We start from the raw sequence: 20,079 nt of genomic DNA on the forward strand, positions 1-20,079 counted from the left end.
TTCATGGAAAACTAACCCATTGCTTTTATTATTCAGTATTGTAAGTATTTATTTTCCCATCCAATCAGTACACCTGCAAATACGCTTCTGTGAGGCCACACAAAGACTGTAGTTTCTTTATATATACCCTTAATTGGAGAGGGAATATTGTTACACTCTCATGGAACAGATTGATGGAATCAAGTGCTAGACTTTCAGCCACATTTCTGAGCAACATTTTGAATTCACAAATGGAATCAATAGAAACATCTATAAATATGTGAGGTTGCCGAGGTTTTCTTCTGGAAACTTTGTGAAGCACTTTTCAAAACTTTAAAGTCTGTGTAATGTTCACAAAGGTTGGGAAGTGTTTTTTTTTTTTTAAGAAGATTATCAGATCTGGACAGGCACATCCCCACATAGAGTGGGGAGTTACTTCCCACAGTCCTTACCCTACATTTTGTAATGTTTTATAGTTACTATAGTTGGCCCAGAAAATAGTTTCTGATTCCATTTTTGAATGCATTTACAATTGCTTCTGGATGAGCATGTTTTATTTACTGTGGTCAGTTTTTAACATGCAGCTCTGGCGTCTGGGCGCTCAAGACTGGACTGAGTATTGTACTAATGCTTTAGGAGCTTCTTTGTTTTCTGTTGTTTCATTGTATCTGGTTTACATTAGTAAGCTATGTACTTGTGTTATTTTAGTGTAGTTTTATGGATATTTATTGTTTGTTCTATGGTTGCTTGTACAATCAAATATAGATAAAAAATACATAATGGTGGCTAAACCGCAGAAGGCTTGAGCCAGATCTCTAGCACGGCTCAAGGTCCCTTTGAGGTTCACTTAGAGAAATAAACTAAGCAATCTTTGCTTAATAGTTGGCCATTTTGGGTTTTAATTTTTAAAAATATGTTTACATTACAGCTTACCTCCTAATTTGCAGTCCAACAGTTGGTCAGGTTTGTTCTCCTTTTGTAGAACAATTTCTTAAAATGGTGCAGCAACATCCAATGTAGGTCCACAGTGGCCAGATCAAAGCAATGTTTTCAAGCTAACAGCTGTGAGAGAAAAACACCTGGAAATAAGTGTTTGCAGACAAACCGACCACTACCTGTGTTTTATGTGGGGTTCCTCCCATAAAATCTACCAGCGCTTAAACTGTTACTGCAGAGCTTCTTTAACAAAACACTTCACAAACTGTGTTAACATTATACCTATCATAAAATTTTGAAATACTTATATGTTCAGAGTTCTGGGGCCCGACTGCAGAGCCACACTTAAGTATGCATTTTAATACTAAATGTGGGTGTAGCATGAGGGAGTGGCTTTTAGAAGGGGTGGGTTTATGCCAAAAGGGGATGGGATAGGGACGAATGAGAGGGGTCCAAGGAGGAACATCATCCACTCACATAAGCCAATTGCTATACTCAAGGGATAGTGACATTTAACTTTCCCTTTTGTAGTTAATTTGCATTCTGTAGGCCTGATTCACAAAGGTAAACCTACACTTTGTAAATTTATGATTGTTTGCTGTCCAGAAAGGCATTTTACTAGTAGTATCTTTATGGCTGTGGATTCTCTGTACATAAAAGATATAACAGTTCTCTCTCTTTATGTATGGAGACTCCACTGTCATAAAGATACTACTAATTAAATACCTTTTTTAATAGAGAACAATCATAAACTTACACAAAAGTGTAACTTTACCTTTCTGAATTAGGCAAGAATTTGTGAATTATGAAATGTAGTAAACTTACTCCAAAGAATAATGAATCAGGCCCAGTGAGCACGGATGACAATTGACGGCCACTAATGGCATCATCTTCAAGGCGGGGGACATCAGTGTTTCTACTGTTTCTAAATTCATGTGTAAAACATATCACTTAAGAAAGAGATCAATGTGGTATTTTCCAAATATCAATGCCTTCTTCTTTAGACCATTGTTTGTATTTTACTTTTACAACCAGTTATGTTAATCCTTGTTGATCGAAGTGCCCTACAAATGTGCCTTATAGGTAATATATGCCTTTTAAGGATACAGAAAATCTGAACATATTTTCATCTAATCGTTTTCATAAGACATATCACCAAAACATGAATTGTTTTTTTGAATTCTTGCAGTATCCAAAACAGCCTCTGAGCTAGATAGAACTTTACAGAAAATAAAAAAAATGACAGTTACAGCTTGTATAGAAATTACCATTGAAAAAACAGTTCATCTGTTAGTATGCAGATTTTCACTAGCTCAGTCCCATCCATTTTATGTATTCTCCAGGATACTCAACTGCATTGTATTATGACTTTAAAGTAGTTGTAATAACAGGTTGCCCAATCTGATATTATTATACCTTATAAGTAGAGCTCTATATTTTACTGTATGTATTTGTTTCACATTCACTCGGTATGTATTCACATTTCCACAATTAATCTGAGCTTGGTCATATTTATTTTACAGTTTGTGAAAAACCAAGCTGCAGCTAACATGTTTCTGCATACATTTAAATGATAAAGGTACAGTAAATCTTAAAGGGCTGACAGATTTTAATGTTAAAAGAATCTACATAGAATATATCAGTGCACTTATATGAAAACCTTGCATTGTTTTGCAACAACAAGCAAACCTTACCCCTGTATTGACCTAGCAGTGAAGACTAACGACATTGAAAATCACTCAAAAAATGTTTTTGTTGTCATTCATATTTGAACATAAAGACATGCAGGGAAATACTTACCTGTCTTAATTTATCTGTAAAAAATGAAAGCTTGGAACCAGAGCTATAAGACCTCCTCATCCTCCTCATTATTTACCTTGCCGTTGGTGTTCTTGAGACTAGGCAAGGTTTTTCCAAGTTAGCTTGATATTAGTGAGGCTTCCCAAATGGCAATAGCTATTTCCCCGTTTGCATTCAAAGTTTCTTGGTGATTTAGGCCTCTATATATTTACTTATAATGAACTGGAGTCATAGAGGTTTCCAACATTGTTAATCATAAAATATAACCCCAAGGGTCTATGACTTGAAATGCCTGTGTCATTATTGTATATAGCAACAATATTACACAGTGATGGTAGGTTTAGGTGAAACACACACACACCCACAAATAGCATTAAAGTGGAATGGCTTACAAACATTTCATGCAGCCCATCACAGCATCTCAAGTTGCTATGCTGAGTGGCTTGAAAAGAAAGAGCAGTACAACACCATTTCTACTAAGATATGGTGATGTTTTCCTTTCTCTCTGTGCTGGTGCACTTTAGACTTCCATCTGTCAACCTAGTCACCCCTACGCAATAGTTCATGTGTGTGCATGATGTCAAGCAGAAGGTTTGCTCTTGTACGGGACACATTCAGTACGAATACTATGCTTAGATAAAGTTAAACAGTTTAAACATACTTGCTGTACTGTGCAGCAGGCATGAAAAGTTTTGAAAAGTTTAATGAAATAAAAATATTTGTGCAAGTTAACAACTGCCTCAAAAATCTGTTATTTTAGTGCAAAGCCCTGTCCACAAAAGCTAGTAGACAACACTTTGCCTAACAAACATTTGTTTAGATGTGTGGCAATGCCCATGTGTCACCCATGGTGGACCACCTTGAAGCAAACTAGCACAAAGCAGATGGACCAATAGAGATAAGTGCACAAATATCTGCCAGTTTTCATAGGCTTTGGACACTAGGGAGAGACAATTAAAGGAAAGAATATTTCTATTGAGTAGAAAAGTCCACAAAATAAACAATTACATTAATCAGCGTTTTTAACCCCATGAATGCACAAAGTTGAATTTAAACTGTTTTCAGATCACATTTGTAAATCCCTCACATTTACATGATTAACTTACAAGATGCTTAATCTACACACCTGTATGAATCTGAAAGTGTTTTGAATAAGCCAACATTTAATTTGTATATAACAGACATGCTTAAATCTAATTAACAATTACTTGGTGCTGGAGATGGTGACATGTTTGACTGCTCTTTTCCATTGTTAATGTCAGAAAACATAGCCCTGATTTCTTTTAGATTTCTCTGGCTTAATGCATACGATTGTTGTTGTGAACCCATAAAGACAGCTGTTAAGACCGTCTAAGTCAGGATGAATTACTTCTGCTTGCTTAAGACAGTCTTATGACAGTTTGTACCACAAGCAAAACCTTTGTAAATGAGCAGGGCCAGATTTAGTGCCGTTGGCGCCTTATGCTACAATCTTTGTGGTGACCCCAATGACCTCCTTCTCAATTGATTCCCTCACTAACTCCTTCCAAAAGTGTTCCTCATCTCTCCATAGCCCCCCTCACATGTATTTCATTTGTTTTGTACTAATCATAGAAGGATGTCATAGCACTTTACATCACACACACACATTATACAGGATCACAAGGTGTAGAAGTCATGTCACTGATACCGGTATGCAGCATATTTAAAGACTGCTAGGTCTAGAGAAACACAAACTAGCAATTTTAAACATAATAAGGTAGTTGGGATTGGCTTTACTAATAGGAAAATCTTTCTCTGCAAAAGAATCCTTTTTAACAACACTAGGATAATGAAACAGTGGGAACAAACAAAGCCATCTCACCTATCTCTTGTAGGTTCCATGCACTTATTTGATTACAGTTCATAACTCACTGTGCTATATTAGAATAGCAACTTAAACCTATGAAATGCAAGTAACACAATTATCTCTGTGCCAGAAGTTGGAACTCAGTGTGCTAGCTGCATAAAATACAATTCTGTGATCTGCATGGTACAAGTTCTTTGCATCAGGCATATTAGCCCTCTAGTCTACTTTATTATCAGTCAAAACTATCCCTAGAAAAAACTCCATCCATCCAGCTAGAACATTTTCCATGAGTTATGTTGTGTGGGAAAGTCCTCCTTTTTGCCCTGGTCACCGCCAAACCTTTCTGACAGATACGGTGGTTACTGACTCTTGGCTGTGCCCTGAGTACTGCTTACCAGTTCCAGGTCCAGTGGTCTGTGTAAAGTGGATATGCAAATTAGGCTAAATAAAATTGTCAGTATCAACCTACCTATAAGTCCCTAGTACATGGCAGGGCATGTAGGTTTGGGGACCCCAGCATAGATAGTGCACCTACTGCTGAGGTGCCCTGTGTCATTTTAAAGGAAGGCCTGCCTTGCTGGCTGCTTTTAACCCCTTCACCGCCAAGGACGTAATGGTTATGTGCAGTGGCGCATCGCTGAGGTGCCACGGATGTAACCATTACGTCCTTATACCGGCCCTCGGGGGAAGCACTAGCGCTCCCCCGAGGGCCACCCCCCTTAAACCCCAGGGCAGGACTGGAAGGGGAATTACTTTCCCTTCCACCCCGGCCCCCAGTGATGTCTGAAGACAGTAGCGTGCGATCGCGCGCTAACCCCATCAGAGCTCGCCTCCCATTGCAGAGGAGATTAGTTTCTCCTCGGTACGGGGCAGGGGAGGTTGCCTCGCTTCGCAGAGATTAGTTTCTACTCAGTACGGGGGCAGGGGAGGTCAGAGAGTCATGGAAAGGGAAAGAAGGCTTTTCCTTCCCTTTTCATGTTTCTCTGAGCATTCCTGCAGCATGATCTCATAGTGATCGTGCTGTAGGAATGCAGCTAGACACCAGGGACTTTGTCTACTTTGTGTAAACTAATAAGGGGAGTGGCTCCTTGGGCAAGGGTCGCTCCCCAGGGAGGGGCATTTTATCCAAGGCCATTTCTGCCCCCCTGGGGGAAGATCGGCCTATATTAATTAGGCCGTTGCCATTAGATACCAGGGATTTCTTTTTTTTTATTATTTATGTTCATAAGGGGAGCGATCCCTTAGGCAAGAGTCGCTCCCCAGGGGACAATTTTATTATTAACCCCCTACTTCCCCCAGGGGGTGCAGAAGCCACTAGACACCAGGGATTTATTTGTGTTTAATTGGCATAAGGGAGCGGCTCCTTGGGCAACTGTCGCTCCCCAAGGGGGGCATTTTTTCTAAGGCCATTTCTGCTCCCTGGGGGCAGATCGGCCTATATTAAATAAGCAGATCTGCCCCTGGGAGGACAGAAACCACTAGACACCAGGGATTTATTTTTTCTGTTTATGTTGATAAGGAGATGACCGCTTAGTCAGGGGTCGCTTCTCAGGGAGCATTTTTTTTATTAGGCCTTTTCTGACCCCTATGGGGGTAGATCAGCCTATATTAGGAGGGCAGAAACCATCAGGCACCAAGGATTTTTTTGTTTTGTTTTTTACAGATGGGGAGTGACCCCTTAGGCAAGGGTCCCTGCCCTGGGGGCAATTTTATTTTAGGGCACTTCTGCCCACCTTGGGGGCAAATAGGCCTATTTTTCCTAGGCCAATCTGCCCCCTAAGGGGGCAGAAATCACTAGACACCATGGATTTGTTTTGCGCCAATTTCATGCAAGGGGAGCAACCCCACAGGCAAGGGTCGCTTCCTTGGGGGTCAAATATATTTTAGGCCATTTCTGCCCCTTTTGGGGGCAGATCAGCTTATTTTTGGAAGGCCCATCTGCCCACAAGGGGAGCAGAAAGCCCACCAGACACCAAGGAAGATTTTTAAAAAAAGAAAGAAGAGGGTGGGGGTATGGCCATACTCCCAACAAAATAAATGGGGACAAAGTTGTTCTGACCACCAGTGGAAAAATGGGACAATTACCCCCGATCCACTCCCTGGGGGTAGAAAATCTACTAGATCCCAGGGAATAAAAAAATAAAAAATAGTGGGGTGGTGTCTACCAACCAGTATAGACATGGTTATACCCCCACCCCAACTGAAGGGAATAACAGTCTTTCAGCTCTCCCCCCACATACTAAAACATCTCATCGCACAGCAAGCAAGAGGATGTTTGGCCATACGTGCCCCCCTGGGGGTAGATCGGTCTATTTTTGGAAGGCCCATCTGCCCCCCACCCCAAATAAATGGAGCCAAAGTTGTTCTGCCCACCAGTGGGCAGATGGGGCAGTTACCCTAGATTCACTCCCTGGGGGGGGGCAGCAAGCATACTAGATGCCAGGGAATTTAAAAAATATGTAAAATAGTGGGGTGATGGCTACCAACCACTATGGGTCAGGTTATGCCCCCACCCAAACTGAAGGGGATAACAGTCTTTCAGCTCCCCCCCGCACACTAAAACATCTTATCCCATGGCAAGCAAGAGGACATTTGATTAGTTTGGGTTTTTATTTTTACATTTGGACCATGAGAGCTTGTCTAACTCTCAAAATCGCCCTACTTAGAATAGTCAGGGCTGCACTTTTTGGACTTTGGGACGCTACCATGGAGAAAAATCTACGAGACCTAGACACATCTGAAAACTAAACATCTGGGTGAGTCCAGGGTGGTGTGCTTCACATGGACCCCGCACCATTTTCTTACCCACAATGACCTGCAAACCTCCAAGTATGCTGGAAATCACACATTTTTCCCACATTTTTGTGAGGGAACTTTCCGGAATCAGCTGGAATCCACAACATTCCTACCACCCAGCATTGTCGCATCTATACCGATAAAAAGTCTGCCCCACTTGTCAGCCTAAAAACTTTTTTTTTTCAGACTGCCCTTTTCGACCCGCTTTGGTTCTCCCTCATTTTCTACATGTCTTTGGCTCTTCCCTATCATAGGCATTTGCCCCACCTACACAAGAGAGGTATGATCTTACCGGGTGGCTGAGGAGAACGTTGAGTGGTCGGAAATTTGCACTGGTGCGGTGATCCCACACAGAAATGTTGGAATAATGTGATTTTTTTTTAGCTAAATTTGAGGTTTGCTGAGGATTCTGGGTAAGAAAACACTGGGGGATCCACGCAAGTCACACCTCCCTGGACTCCCCCGGGGGTATCTAGTTTTCAGAAATGTTTGGGTTTAGTAGGTTTCCCTATATGGCTGCTGAGCCCAAAACCAAAAACGAAGGTCCCCCCGGCAAAAACAGGTAGTTTTGTATTTGATCATTTTGTTGTGTCCACATAGTGTTTTGGGGCATTTCTTTCCACAGGCACTAGGCCTACCCACACAAGTGAGGTAACATTTTTATCCGGAGACATGGAGGAACGCTGGGTAGATGGAAATTTGTGGCTCCCCTCAGATTCCAGAACTTTGCAGCACTGAAATGTGAGGGGAAAGTATTTTCTGCCACATTTTGAGGTTTGCTAAGGATTCTGGGTAACAGAACATGGTGAGAGCACCACAAGTTACCCCATTCTGTGTTCCCCTAGGAGTCTAGTTCTCAGAACTGTCCAGGTTTGCTAGGTTTTCCTAGGTGCTGGCTGAGCTAGAGATCAAAATCCATAGCTAGGGACTTTGTGAAAAACAGGTCAGTTTTGTTTGGGAAAATGTGATGTGTCCATGTTGTGTTTTGGGGCATTTCCTGTCACAGGCATTAGGCCTACCCACAAAAGTGAGGTACCATTTTTATCGAGACACTTGGGGAAATGCTGGATGGAAGGAAATGTGTACCTCCTCTCAGATTCCAGAACTTTCTATCATCGAAATGTGAGGAAAAAGTGTTTTATGGCCAGATTTTGAGGTTTGCAAACAATTCTGAGTAACAGTACCTGGTGAAAGCCCCACACGTCACTCCATCCTAGATTCCCCTAGGTATATAGTTTTCAAAAATGCACATGTTTAGTAGGTTTCCCTAGGTGCCGGCTGATCTAGAGGCCAAACTCCACAGCTAGGCACTTTCCAAAAAAAACACGTCAGATTTCAATGTAAAAATGTGATGTGTCCATGTTGTGTTTCCTGCCGCAGGCATTAGGCTTACCAACGCAAGTGAGGTACCATTTTTATTGGGAGACTTGGGAGAACACGGAATAGCAGAACAAGTGTTACTGCCTCTTGTCTTTCTCTACATTTTTCCCTTCCAAATGTAAAACAGTGTGTAAAAAACACGTCTATTTGGGAAATGCTTGTATTTCACATGCTAGTATGGGCACCCTGGAATTCAGAGATGTGCAAATAACCACTGCATCTCAACACTTTATCTTGTGCCCGTTTTGAAAATTCAAAGGTTTTCGTTGGTACCTATTTTTCACTCTTTATATATCACCAAATGAATTGCTGTATACTGGGTATACAATGGAAACCCATTTCAAGGTGCAGCTCCTTTATTGGCTCTGGGTACCTAGGGTTTTTGATGAACCTACAAGCCCTATATAGCCCCACAACCAGAAGAGTCCAGGAGACTTAATGGATATTACTTTTGAAAATCTGCCATCACAGCAAAAAGTTACAGAGTAAAATGTGGAGAAAAATGGCAGTTTTTTCACCTCAATTTCAATATTCTTTTTATTTCAGCTGTTATTTTCTTTAGGGAAACCCTGTAGGATCTACACAAATGCCCCTTTGCTGAATTCAGAATGTTGTCTTATTTTCAGAAATGTTTAGCTGTCTGGGATCCAGCATTGGTTTCACACCTGTTTCTGTCACTAACTGGAAAGAGGCTAAAAGCAAAAACAAAATTGTAAAAATGGGGTATGTCCCAGTAAAATGCCTAAATTGTGTTAAAAAATGTGGTTTTCTGATTCAAATCTGCCTGTTCTTGAAAGCTGGAAAGATAGTAATTTTAGCACCTGCAAGCCCTTTTTTGATGCCATTTTCAGGGAAAAAACACAAACTTTCTTCTGTAGCCCTTTTTCCCATTTAAAAAAAAAATGCTGTATTTCGGGTGGAAAAGATCTGTCAGCGAAGGGGTTAAACTAAAGTTATATACAACTTCGACTTTAGAATTAAAAGTACTTCCAAAGTCTTAAACTACCTTATTTTTACATATGTCACCCCTAAGGTGTGCCCTAAGTACCACTAGGGTTGGATGTCATGTAACTATAAGAAGGGACCTTATAAATATAGTTTTATAAGCTCCGGTGTTGTAAAATAGCCACATTTGTTTTGCTCTCACTGTAGTGGATGGCCTCCATAGGCTAAAATCAGGAGACTTTAATTTAATTAATAAAGTCCCCATAAGAGCCAGATACTTCAAGTTTGGTATCAATTTGTTTGTTATAATACATCCCACAACTTGCCATTGTTGAATTTAGTATAACTAGTTCAGGTACAGAGTTTTAAAACTCTACCTGAAAGTTGCCAATTTCAGCTCTGTGGTGCCCTTCTCTGATTGGCCAGCCTCTAGCAGCCTGGCCAGGCTGCCTTGATGAAGTGTGAAGTAGCCTGGGCTGAACACAAAGGATGTGCCTGGGGGAGGAGATCTGCCTCAGCAGAAGATGAAACAGAATGGGGGGGTAGCAGCCAATCTGGTCTTCAAAGGAGGGTAGGACACTTGGAGCAGCTCAAGACCTCCTCCATTTCCTGCAACCCTAGACAATTAGGTGGCCTCTTGATTAGATTAAGAGAGGGCAGAAGAGAGGTGTGTTTAGAAATTTTTGCCACACCAGTGGGTGGGCTTAGCCAGACCTGACCTCCAAAATTCAGTTTCAGACATGTTGGATTTTTAAATAATGTTGCTCCATGGGATTGATTTTTACCACACTTCCCAGGAAGTGGTCACCCAAGGGGGAAGTGGCCTGCCTCTGATTGGACAGTCGCCCTCCTGCTTTTCACCCCAGGAGCAAGGATAAATATGGCAGAGCTGCACCCACACCTCAGATCCCTACAAAGAAGGACATCAGAAGAAGAAGGACTACCCGCTGGACCCCTGACCTACACCTGGAGACTGCACTCTGAAGGACTGCACCAGCTGCACACCTGGGCTTCATCACTGAAAGACTTCAAGGACTTTGCTGGCTTGGCTCCCGGCTTGCCACAAGTGAAAACTAGCTAACCAGAGTCCCCTGCATCAAATCCTGGAGAAACTGACCAGCTGACCACTGTCCAGTGGTATTTTGGAGTTTGAACAGGTGTATACTGGGAGTTGGAGTCCTAGCCCTCAAGGAGCAACTCAGATCTTCTGGAACCTTGGGGTGAGCTGTGGCCTCCTAAAGGACCTTTTAAGACCTTCTGGAAGAAGATTCAGAAGTTTGGAGAAGATAGGAGAACGTTTGGTAAAAACCTCCATAAAGGGACCGACCCGCCCTCGAGAGACAAGCCGGCTTTCATCGACCACGACCAGGCCTAACTTGCAGGTTTGTCCTTCTGAAAAGCTCTGGAGCCTCAGACCTCCAGGATTTCACCGGGGTCTCTTGGAAAGGCAATATGATGATGTCAACTCAAAATAAGCTTGCTGTGGAGGGTCGACCGGCGTCAGAGTGAAAAAGCTCCAAAAAAGTGACTAAGTCCGAAGGTAAAAAGTTGACTGGGACTACCCACGCAGCGTATCCTAGGAGGGCTCCAGGAACGTCAGTTCAATATTTAGCTATGGCCCTTATTAAGATTTTTGTTCCAAAAAATCACCTAAGTCCGAATCTAGAATTCTTCACCGAGGTCTCTTGTGATGCGTAATCAAAGAGGGCTCCAGAGAGGGTGGATCGGATTGATCACTTCGTCCCGCTGAAGAAAATCTTCAAGAAAAAGACTAGGTCTGAAGGTAAAATTTGACCGAGGCATCCCACTTGCTGTAGATGAGCAGGACTCCATTGCGGTAGGCCTTAAACTTTGACTTTGACCCGGTCCAAGTGCAACCAATTATCCCGAAAATTTCATATCTCTGCTTCCCCTTATCCTATTTTATTTGGTTTTATGTCAAATTAAAGATACAAATATTTCCTATTTTTATTTAAAACAAATTGGGATTTTCAAACTGTTTCCTGTGTTTTATTTTATTACTGTTTTGTGATACTTGAATGCTTTACACACTTTGGCGGTCATTCTGAACGCGGCGGTCGGCGGTCGCCGTCCGCCAAGCGGTTCCCGCCGAAAGACCGCAACGCGGTCAAAAGACCGCGGCGGCCATTCCGGCTTTCCCGCTGGGCCGGCGGGCGACCGCCAGAATACCGCCGGCCGGCCCAGCGGGAAAGCCCCTTCAACAATGATGCCGGCTCCGAATGGAGCCGGCGGAGTTGAAGGGGTGCGACGGGTGCAGTGGCACCCGTCGCGATTTTCAGTGTCTGCAACGCAGACACTGAAAATCTTTATGGGGCCCTGTTAGGGGGCCCCTGCACTGCCCATGCCAGTGCCGTGGGCAGTGCAGGGGCCCCCTGGGGCCCCACGGCACCCGTTCCCGCCATCCTGGTTCTGGCAGTGGACACCGCCAGAAACAGGCTGGCGGGAAGGGGGTCAGAATCCCCATGGTGGTGCTGCAAGCAGCGCCGCCATGGCGGATTCCCTGGGCCAGGGGAAAACCGGCGGGAAACCGCCGGTTCCCCTTTTCTGACCGCGACTTTACCACCGCGGTCAGAATAGCCCAGGAAGCACCGCCAGCCTGTTGGCGGTGCTTCCGCCGACCTCCACCATTGCGGTCATGGACCGCCAGGGTCAGAATGACCCCCTTTGTCTCCTAAGTTAAGCACTTTTGCGCATTGCCAAGCTACCAAGGGTTGTGTTAGGGTTAATTTATTGAGACCTGGCTGAACCTAGTGGGGGTTAGTGGCCTATTGCTAAGTGTAGGTACTTACCTGCCCTTACCAATAATCCACTTTCCAACATATTGACATAATTGCTGCCTGAAAATTGCTGGACATACAAAGAACTCTGCAGCAGGTGCTTTTCATCCCACAAAAGATTGCAAATCACAGTCCCCCCACCATTCACCATCCGGTTCAACGGTACCAGGTGCCTAGCTCTAAAGTCGGCACTGTAAATCAGAATCATAAAACTTTGCTTCTGCTTCAAAATCTTGTGCTGTTTTAGAAGGAAGATGTTAAATTGTTACCACCCACTATGAATAGTACTTCAGTCAGCTTCCATGTGCAAATAGCCATTTCAACAAATGTAAAGCCACTTATTATGCTGTTAATTATGGTCTTACACTGATAAACAGTCTTGGCACACAAGTTCAGAAACACTGCAAATGTACATGTCTGTGCATATTCAAAACATTTTCCTGGATCCATTCCAACACAACAAAAGGCCTGAGATTGACATCGGTCAAGGATAGACGTAAACCCCTTACCAGGGCGGTGAATGGATGAACACGCTTAAAACTGTTGAGAGAGCAGGTGATTTCTCGAGAGAAAATACATTTCCATTTTCACATTAAAAGTTGTCAATTGAAATTACCATAAGTGAAGCCATTTTTTTATGCATGTTTAGACAATGTGGGACCTATCCACAAAACTAAATTTACACACAAGTACATTTGCACATAAAAGTTTATTCTGACACTTTGTAGTACATTTACTACTTTTGCCTACTCCCTCATTTCTAGGGCACACTTACCTCATAGTTTAAACCTAAATATTTTCATCAACCGAATTCAGGGGGCAGGGCCAAATGTATGAGCGTAGCATTAATATTAGTAACTATTGATATGCAGGCAGAGTCCTCCACAGTGGAGTGGAGAGACCCCTGTGATACAATATACATTGTTTTCCATTTTCTAGCCACTCCCCCAAACCTCTCACATTTACTACTAAAACATACATGAGAATGTGTAGAGATTCTCAGCCCGGGGCAGTCATCTCTGCCCAGAAAAGATAGGAAAGACAGACCTCTGCAGTTAGGTTAGTGAATAGCCTATTTCTAGTATGTGATCAGTACTACTGTGGCACTACTAAACATACTACAAAATGCAGGTTGTAAATAGACCCTCTGAATAAAGAAGGAAAAATTCCTTCTATTAAAAATAGATGGAAATTCACAGACGTTTTCCACGAGTAGTCTTGGAAATATTAGATTTCCAAAATGTGTATATCTATTGCCGCTTATAGTAGTAACACTATGAATCTAGATTTACATGTTTATTTCTTTTGGTCATCAATAATATCAGAGAGCAATTAGAATGCATGCTGTCAGATTGAAAACGATATGAATGAAAACTAGTCTTCAAGAGATAAGCATTTTCAGTGCACAAACTCTAAAAACAAGTTATATACCTTTGATGTAACAAGTTATATCTTCTTGCTAGTACTCAGGTATGTGGTCGTTTTACACCAAGGTAGTTTCTCACCATCTTCAAGCCTTCTACCAGAAATCCCCTCTATGCTAAAGAGATCCCAATGAAACATAGCATTGCGCTAGGAGATTAACATAATTAGTGAAGAAGAAAGACAAAGCATAGCAACCTGAAAGACAATCAGGAAGAGTGCATGGATTTTAAACACTGCACGGAAACGTTGCAGTGCCCAGCTGCATTGCCCCACATTAAAAAGCAAAACAAATCATCACGTTTTCTCATTAATGAGGCACCACCTCTATGTGTTATCTAAGACTCATACCTGGAAATCTAGTACCAAGTGGCACTTCTGTAAAGGGTAAGAACGGACTTGTCCTTGCTCCAACTCAATCAGAATTATGATCATTATAACTTCTAAATGTATATGTTTCTCAGATCACCCAACTGAATAAGAACATTACAAGTGCTTAACTCTAGATATTGGCCAAGTTCTTTTTGCATCTCTTTTACTAACCTAGTCCACATACAAGCATTAGCATGAATCTGCTTCTCTCAATAGGCTGTGAGAGACCTTTACCTTGTTCCTGAAAATTTGTCTTAAAATAATAAAAGTTAACTGAGGTAAAAAAACACCCTAAACTTATTGCAGACGACTGTTTTTTAGAACATCAGTGGGGCTTTTTAAAAGGGATTTCTTTTTCTCAGCAAAAAGTTCACAACGTACATATATAATGGAGAACTAATAAAGTTTATCAAAAAATTTCACAAGGTTTTCAAATGAATTTTTTGCAGCTGCTCACTATCCACATAATGTTCCAAAAAGAATAAGAATTAGACATCAAAGAAAGCAATTTTGTATCACCCAAAGAGTGCATACTCCTATCAAGACACCATTCCCATTCAAAAATTCTAATGTGCACAATTTAATAGCAGGTAGTACAAAATTGCTATTTCAGCAGCACCAGTGAACATGGCTGCTGCTGCCTGGACATGCATGTGAATGCTAAGAAGAGCGTGGGTAGTAAATGAGGTGAACCAGACCTAACAAAGAAGTTGCAGCTTATAGCAACACAACTAGACACCTACCTCTTGTGCTAACAACTCATATGAACAGAATTTTTAAACACATCACCAGCCAAGCATTTCAACACAAGTTTCATGAAATTAAAGTGGAATTGTCATACTTGCCTATCAGTTCAGCTGCTCACCAAATTCACAGCCTTTACTGTCATGGAACAATTATGTTTTTGTTTTATGTATTGCAGGTTCATGTAATAATGTTTATAGAAATATTTAGAAGATAACAAACATGATATTATGTTTTTTACATGCAGGTGGAAAAGCTTGCCCTACCACTGAAGCTCTCCAAGAATATAGACCATGCAATGATCACACCTGCACTTCATTTTACTGGGAAATCTCAGCATGGGGCCCTTGCTCTGAAGGTTCCATGGTGACTGCTCTTAATGCTACTATTAATTGGAATGGAGCAGCTACTTGTGGAGTAGGAATTCAAACACGGAAGGCATTCTGCATGAAAAATATTGCTGGCCAGGTGACAAACAAAAGGTAATTCAAATCATATGCATTTTAAAATGTTTTTTTTTCAATATTTCTTACTTAATAATAAAACATAAACATAATGGCAGACTATAATGCTTAAATACATGAAGGGGGACTTTTCTATATTACCAAAAGGCATATGTACGCTGCCAGGTCCTTCTGTAATATTTGGTGGTGACTGGAAGTGTGATCCACACCACAAAACACACCACACCACACAATTGTTTGGTGATACAAGGTTAAAAAGGTGAGTGCTGACTTGTAAGATAACACCACAGAATAGGAAAGCGCTGATTGGGGCCAGGGAAGCCCCGGGAGTGACGCGAGCCGTCCAGCCAGGGCAGGAGCCCTTTAAAACTTGAGTCGCGCTCCCGCCGTCGCGGGAAGCGCTGATTGGGGCCAGGGAAGCCCCGGGAGTGAGGCGAGCCGTCCAGCCAGGGCAGGAGCCCTTTAAAACTTGAGTCGCGCTCCCGCCGTCGCGGGAAGCGCTGATTGGGGCCAGGGAAGCCCCGGGAGTGAGGCGAGCCGTCCAGCCAGGGCAGGAGCCCTTTAAAACTTGAGTCGCGCTCCCGCCGTCGCGGGAAGCGCTGATTGGGGCCAGGGAAGCCCCGGGAGTGACGCGAGCCGTCCAGCCAGGGCAGGAGCCCTTTAAAACTTGAGTCGCGCTCCCGCCGTCGCGGGAAGCGCTGATTGGGGCCAGGGAAGCCCCGGGAGTGACGCGAGCCGTCCAGCCAGGGCAGGAGCCCTTTAAAACTTGAGTCGCGCTCCCGCCGTCGCGGGAAGCGCTGATTGGGGCCAGGGAAGCCCCGGGAGTGACGCGAGCCGTCCAGCCAGGGCAGGAGCCCTTTAAAACTTGAGTCGCGCTCCCGCCGTCGCGGGACGCGCGCGGGCGGCGCCCGGGCGAAGCCCGGGCCAAGGGCGGGCCCGTCCTTGCCTGTCATCGCCCGAAAGAGGCTGGGCCACCCCTCTTTCACATACAGGAAGCACGCTGCTGCCAAGACCACCCGGGAGGTCTCGAAGGTCAGAAACCCTACTAAACCAAACGCATGATTTGAGGAGCCCGGGCCGGGCCACACTATTCTCACCCGGACTCCCCAAGGCAGCTGACCAGCGGACGACCTTCTTTTACCCACCCGGTCACTCTTGTAATATAGGTGAGCAGTTCTCTAGGCCCTTCAGGCTTCTCAGTCTCTCCTAATAAAAACTCCAGTAGAGCAAGATAGAGCAAGATAGGGTGAGAAAGGGCGAGGAAGAGCATCTCTGGAAATAGATTGTTAAACTTTGGGGTTGGTCCTGAGTACCTTACCAAATCAAGATGGGTAGACGGAAGGGGGGGAAGCCTTTGGAAGAAGTAGCCAACAACAAGACTTTAGACGGCTTCCTCCAAAAAGCGGTAGGGGCATTAGAAAAAGAAATTGAACTGGTTGAGCGCCGTCTAACCGCTCCACCATCAACTGACGCTCCACTGAAAACCTCATTACAATCTTTTTATCCACCAGCTCCCCAGCCTACCCCGGCAGCATCACCACCATTAACCATCCTAACTGCCCGAACACCCAATACAGAACCCCCGGGCAGAGCTATGCACCCTTCAGAAACTACCAAGCCTATGTCAAACAGGACCGTATCCTCCCCAAAACATAGCTCAAAGGGTAAAAGGAAGCGAGGGGAGGTGAACCTAAAGAACAAACGGCCCCGAGTTTTGGACTCCCCCAATCATCCTGTGTCTACTCGATCTAAGGATTGCACACCTGACGAAACTACTTGCTACGGCAAACTGGACACAGCTTTCATTACAGACTTTATAAAGGATGAGCTCTCAAAAAAATTACACCCTATAATAACCCGTTTATCAGCCATTGAGGAGAAACTCGACGCTCTCATCAAATTTAACCAGCCAATCTCCTCCTCCTCATCGGACCTGCATTATTTGCAATATCACTCTCTCCCATGTCCCCCTGTTAACAGTGCCAGTATTCCTCTTTTACCCCCAAGTACGGCTCATAAGCCTCAACCACCTTGCTCTGACTCTCTCCACCTACCAGCGAAGCTTTCCACACCTAACCTGGCCAATCCCCCTAAAACTTGGCACCCAAAAAGTGACCCCCTTTACCCAAGGCGGCCAGGTGAAATTGCCTCTTCCATAAACATGGGCACTAAACTGCACAGGAACCATTCCAATATTCCAGCAGACCAGATGTGTAGGGATCCAGGAACTAACCTGAGAACTTTACATCTACCACCGGAAGCTTGCCCCTATGTACTAGTTATTACGAATGTTCCTAAGCTCAAGTCCAACATTTCCGAATCATTCACAGAACTGAAAAACAAGGTCATCCATTGGTTACACAGACACGCTAGATTCGCCTTTCATATGATACCCTCAATACTGATGGTGAGGAGGGTGGGTTGGGTGGGCCCACTCAAAAACCCTGGTACAGGGGATTGTATCGTTATTAATTTTGATACGCCTTCCCTTGTCCAACAGCTTTCTCTAAATGTGTGTCATTCTAACCCCCTAGGGGGGGTAATCTCACTCTGTAGGCTCCAGGCTTTCTACCCTCATATAGCTGTACCAAGCACTAAGGGGGTGACAATCTCACCCAGAGGTCCTTCTAGGGCACAGACGTCACCTGATTTTCGGCCAAGTTGCAATGCTTCTTCGCCCACACTTTCTGAAAACGACTGACTAAAAGTAAGCACTATGTACAGTTTACCCTACTCCCAAGGCCCAAACAACCGGGATAAAAAGTCTCCTATAGCTGGGAAAATTGAAACTTATGAAGTTGGGCAAAACAATCATGCGGCTGAACATACTTTTACCATCGACACTAGTGACCCTATCCCAATTCCCGCACTTGCTCAGTTAGATCCATCCAAGAGTTCTGAAATCCTTATCGGGGGTGCAGACAAGGAGCGTATGGTGACTGAGATTAACTTAGTCACAGACTTACCAGATTGTAGCAAACACAGAGACCCGCCCCCACTCCAGGCATCCGAACAGCTCAGGTTACTCTCCGATTCAGATGGGGCAAGAAACACCCCGGGCATTAACGTAGTAGGAATTCCAAATTCGATTGAAAAGGGTATAAAATTTCCCCACGGTACCCGATCTCCAAGAGAGAACTCTGTGGCTGAAGCTCCCCATGACAAAATAGACGGCCTAGTTACCATCCTTAGTTGGAATATTGCAGGCTTGGAGAACAAAATGAATAACCCTGAATGGGGCAAATTTATAGACGAACACAATCTATGTCTTTTCCAAGAAACATGGGCACTGGAACCCAAATATAGAATTGGCTATAAAAGCTACTGGGTCCCAGCAATTAAGACGAATTCAGGGAGGCCCTCAGGCGGCCTGCTAATATGGCTCAGTTGCTCTTTTAAATGTCGGATTGAAATAATTGACTTGGGCTGCCCTGATTTAATGGGTTTATTAATACCATCCCTTAGAGAGAAACCATTTTTAATAATTAATATTTACAATAGGAGTCTGGGCAGCAAGTATGAGTCCGACGCACTGACTATTTTGGATAGTTTTCTTACTTATAAATCACCTTCTCATTTTATTCTCATTGCTGGAGATTTTAATGCCACTTTTGAACCCTACTCGCTGGCCCAGGAATTATATAAAGATGAAGACGCTTATTGGGGTATTCCCCAGCTGGTGTCAAGAAAAAGACCAAAAATTAATACATTATCTCACCAGGTCATGGACATTACACTGGCACATGGCTTGCGGGCCTGTAATGGTCGCTCCCGTTCGGACCCTAATCTCCAACCTACATTTAGGCGCAGGTCACAGAAGAGCCAAATAGATTATATCTTGCTCGATATCCGCTTGTGGGGCCATATGGTCGACATGAACATTGTAGAACATGAGGAAAGTGACCACGAACCACTGATTTTATCTCTTAGGAATTTATTACCCCTTCCTGAAGTCTCTTGTCCCAAGACCTACGGACAACAGCTCGCACTGTCCAACAATAGACGTAATGTCAGATGGGAATCCCTGAACACTGACACAACCATTTTGACAACGGCGTATAGGCAGCTGGCAGATCATATGGACCATATATCTCAATTTCCAGAAGATAGTGGTGGGCTTATAGCAGCCCACACACAATTTTTTAACTCCTTAAAAAATCTATTTACCAAAGAGTCGGTGAGAGAACCTAAAAAGAAATGTAATACAAGATGGTTCAACGCCGCATGTAGAGAAGCACAGCACAAATTGCTGAGAGCTCTAAGAGGAGGTCAGATAGACTTTATAAGGGAAACTAGGAAAGCCTATAAACAGGAACAAGCTAGAGCCCGTAGGAAATGGGACGAATCAAGATGGGTCTCCCTTCTGGAATCTGCTAAAATAAACGACACCTCTAAATTTTGGAAATTGGTGGCTGATGCCAGCGATGAACCTAACTGTTTGCCTGGCGCCTCAATACTCCCTGTAGAGTGGACCGATCATTTTTCCCGATTATATCTTGGGACCATTGGTGCCACCGCCAGGGAACTGACCCACATCATGACCACTGAGACCCCCAAAATTGAAATTTCCCTGGCAGAAACCAAGGCTGCGATTGTCTCACTTAAATGGGGAAAG

General features: G+C 43.6%; 1 protein-coding gene across 1 annotated transcript in view; it reads left to right on the forward strand.

The window, feature by feature from the left end:
• The window catches only part of THSD7B (thrombospondin type 1 domain containing 7B), a 2,268,639-nt gene that overhangs the window by 1,253,857 nt on the left and 994,703 nt on the right, over positions 1-20,079 (forward strand). Inside the window, exon 10 of the mRNA XM_069225078.1 lies at positions 15,248-15,482. Coding sequence (XP_069081179.1) covers positions 15,248-15,482 — 235 coding nt within the window. The remainder of the gene's footprint in view (positions 1-15,247; positions 15,483-20,079) is intronic.

Source organism: Pleurodeles waltl, chromosome 3_1 (assembly GCF_031143425.1).
Source record: "Pleurodeles waltl isolate 20211129_DDA chromosome 3_1, aPleWal1.hap1.20221129, whole genome shotgun sequence".
In the NCBI taxonomy this organism is placed as follows: domain Eukaryota; kingdom Metazoa; phylum Chordata; class Amphibia; order Caudata; family Salamandridae; genus Pleurodeles; species Pleurodeles waltl.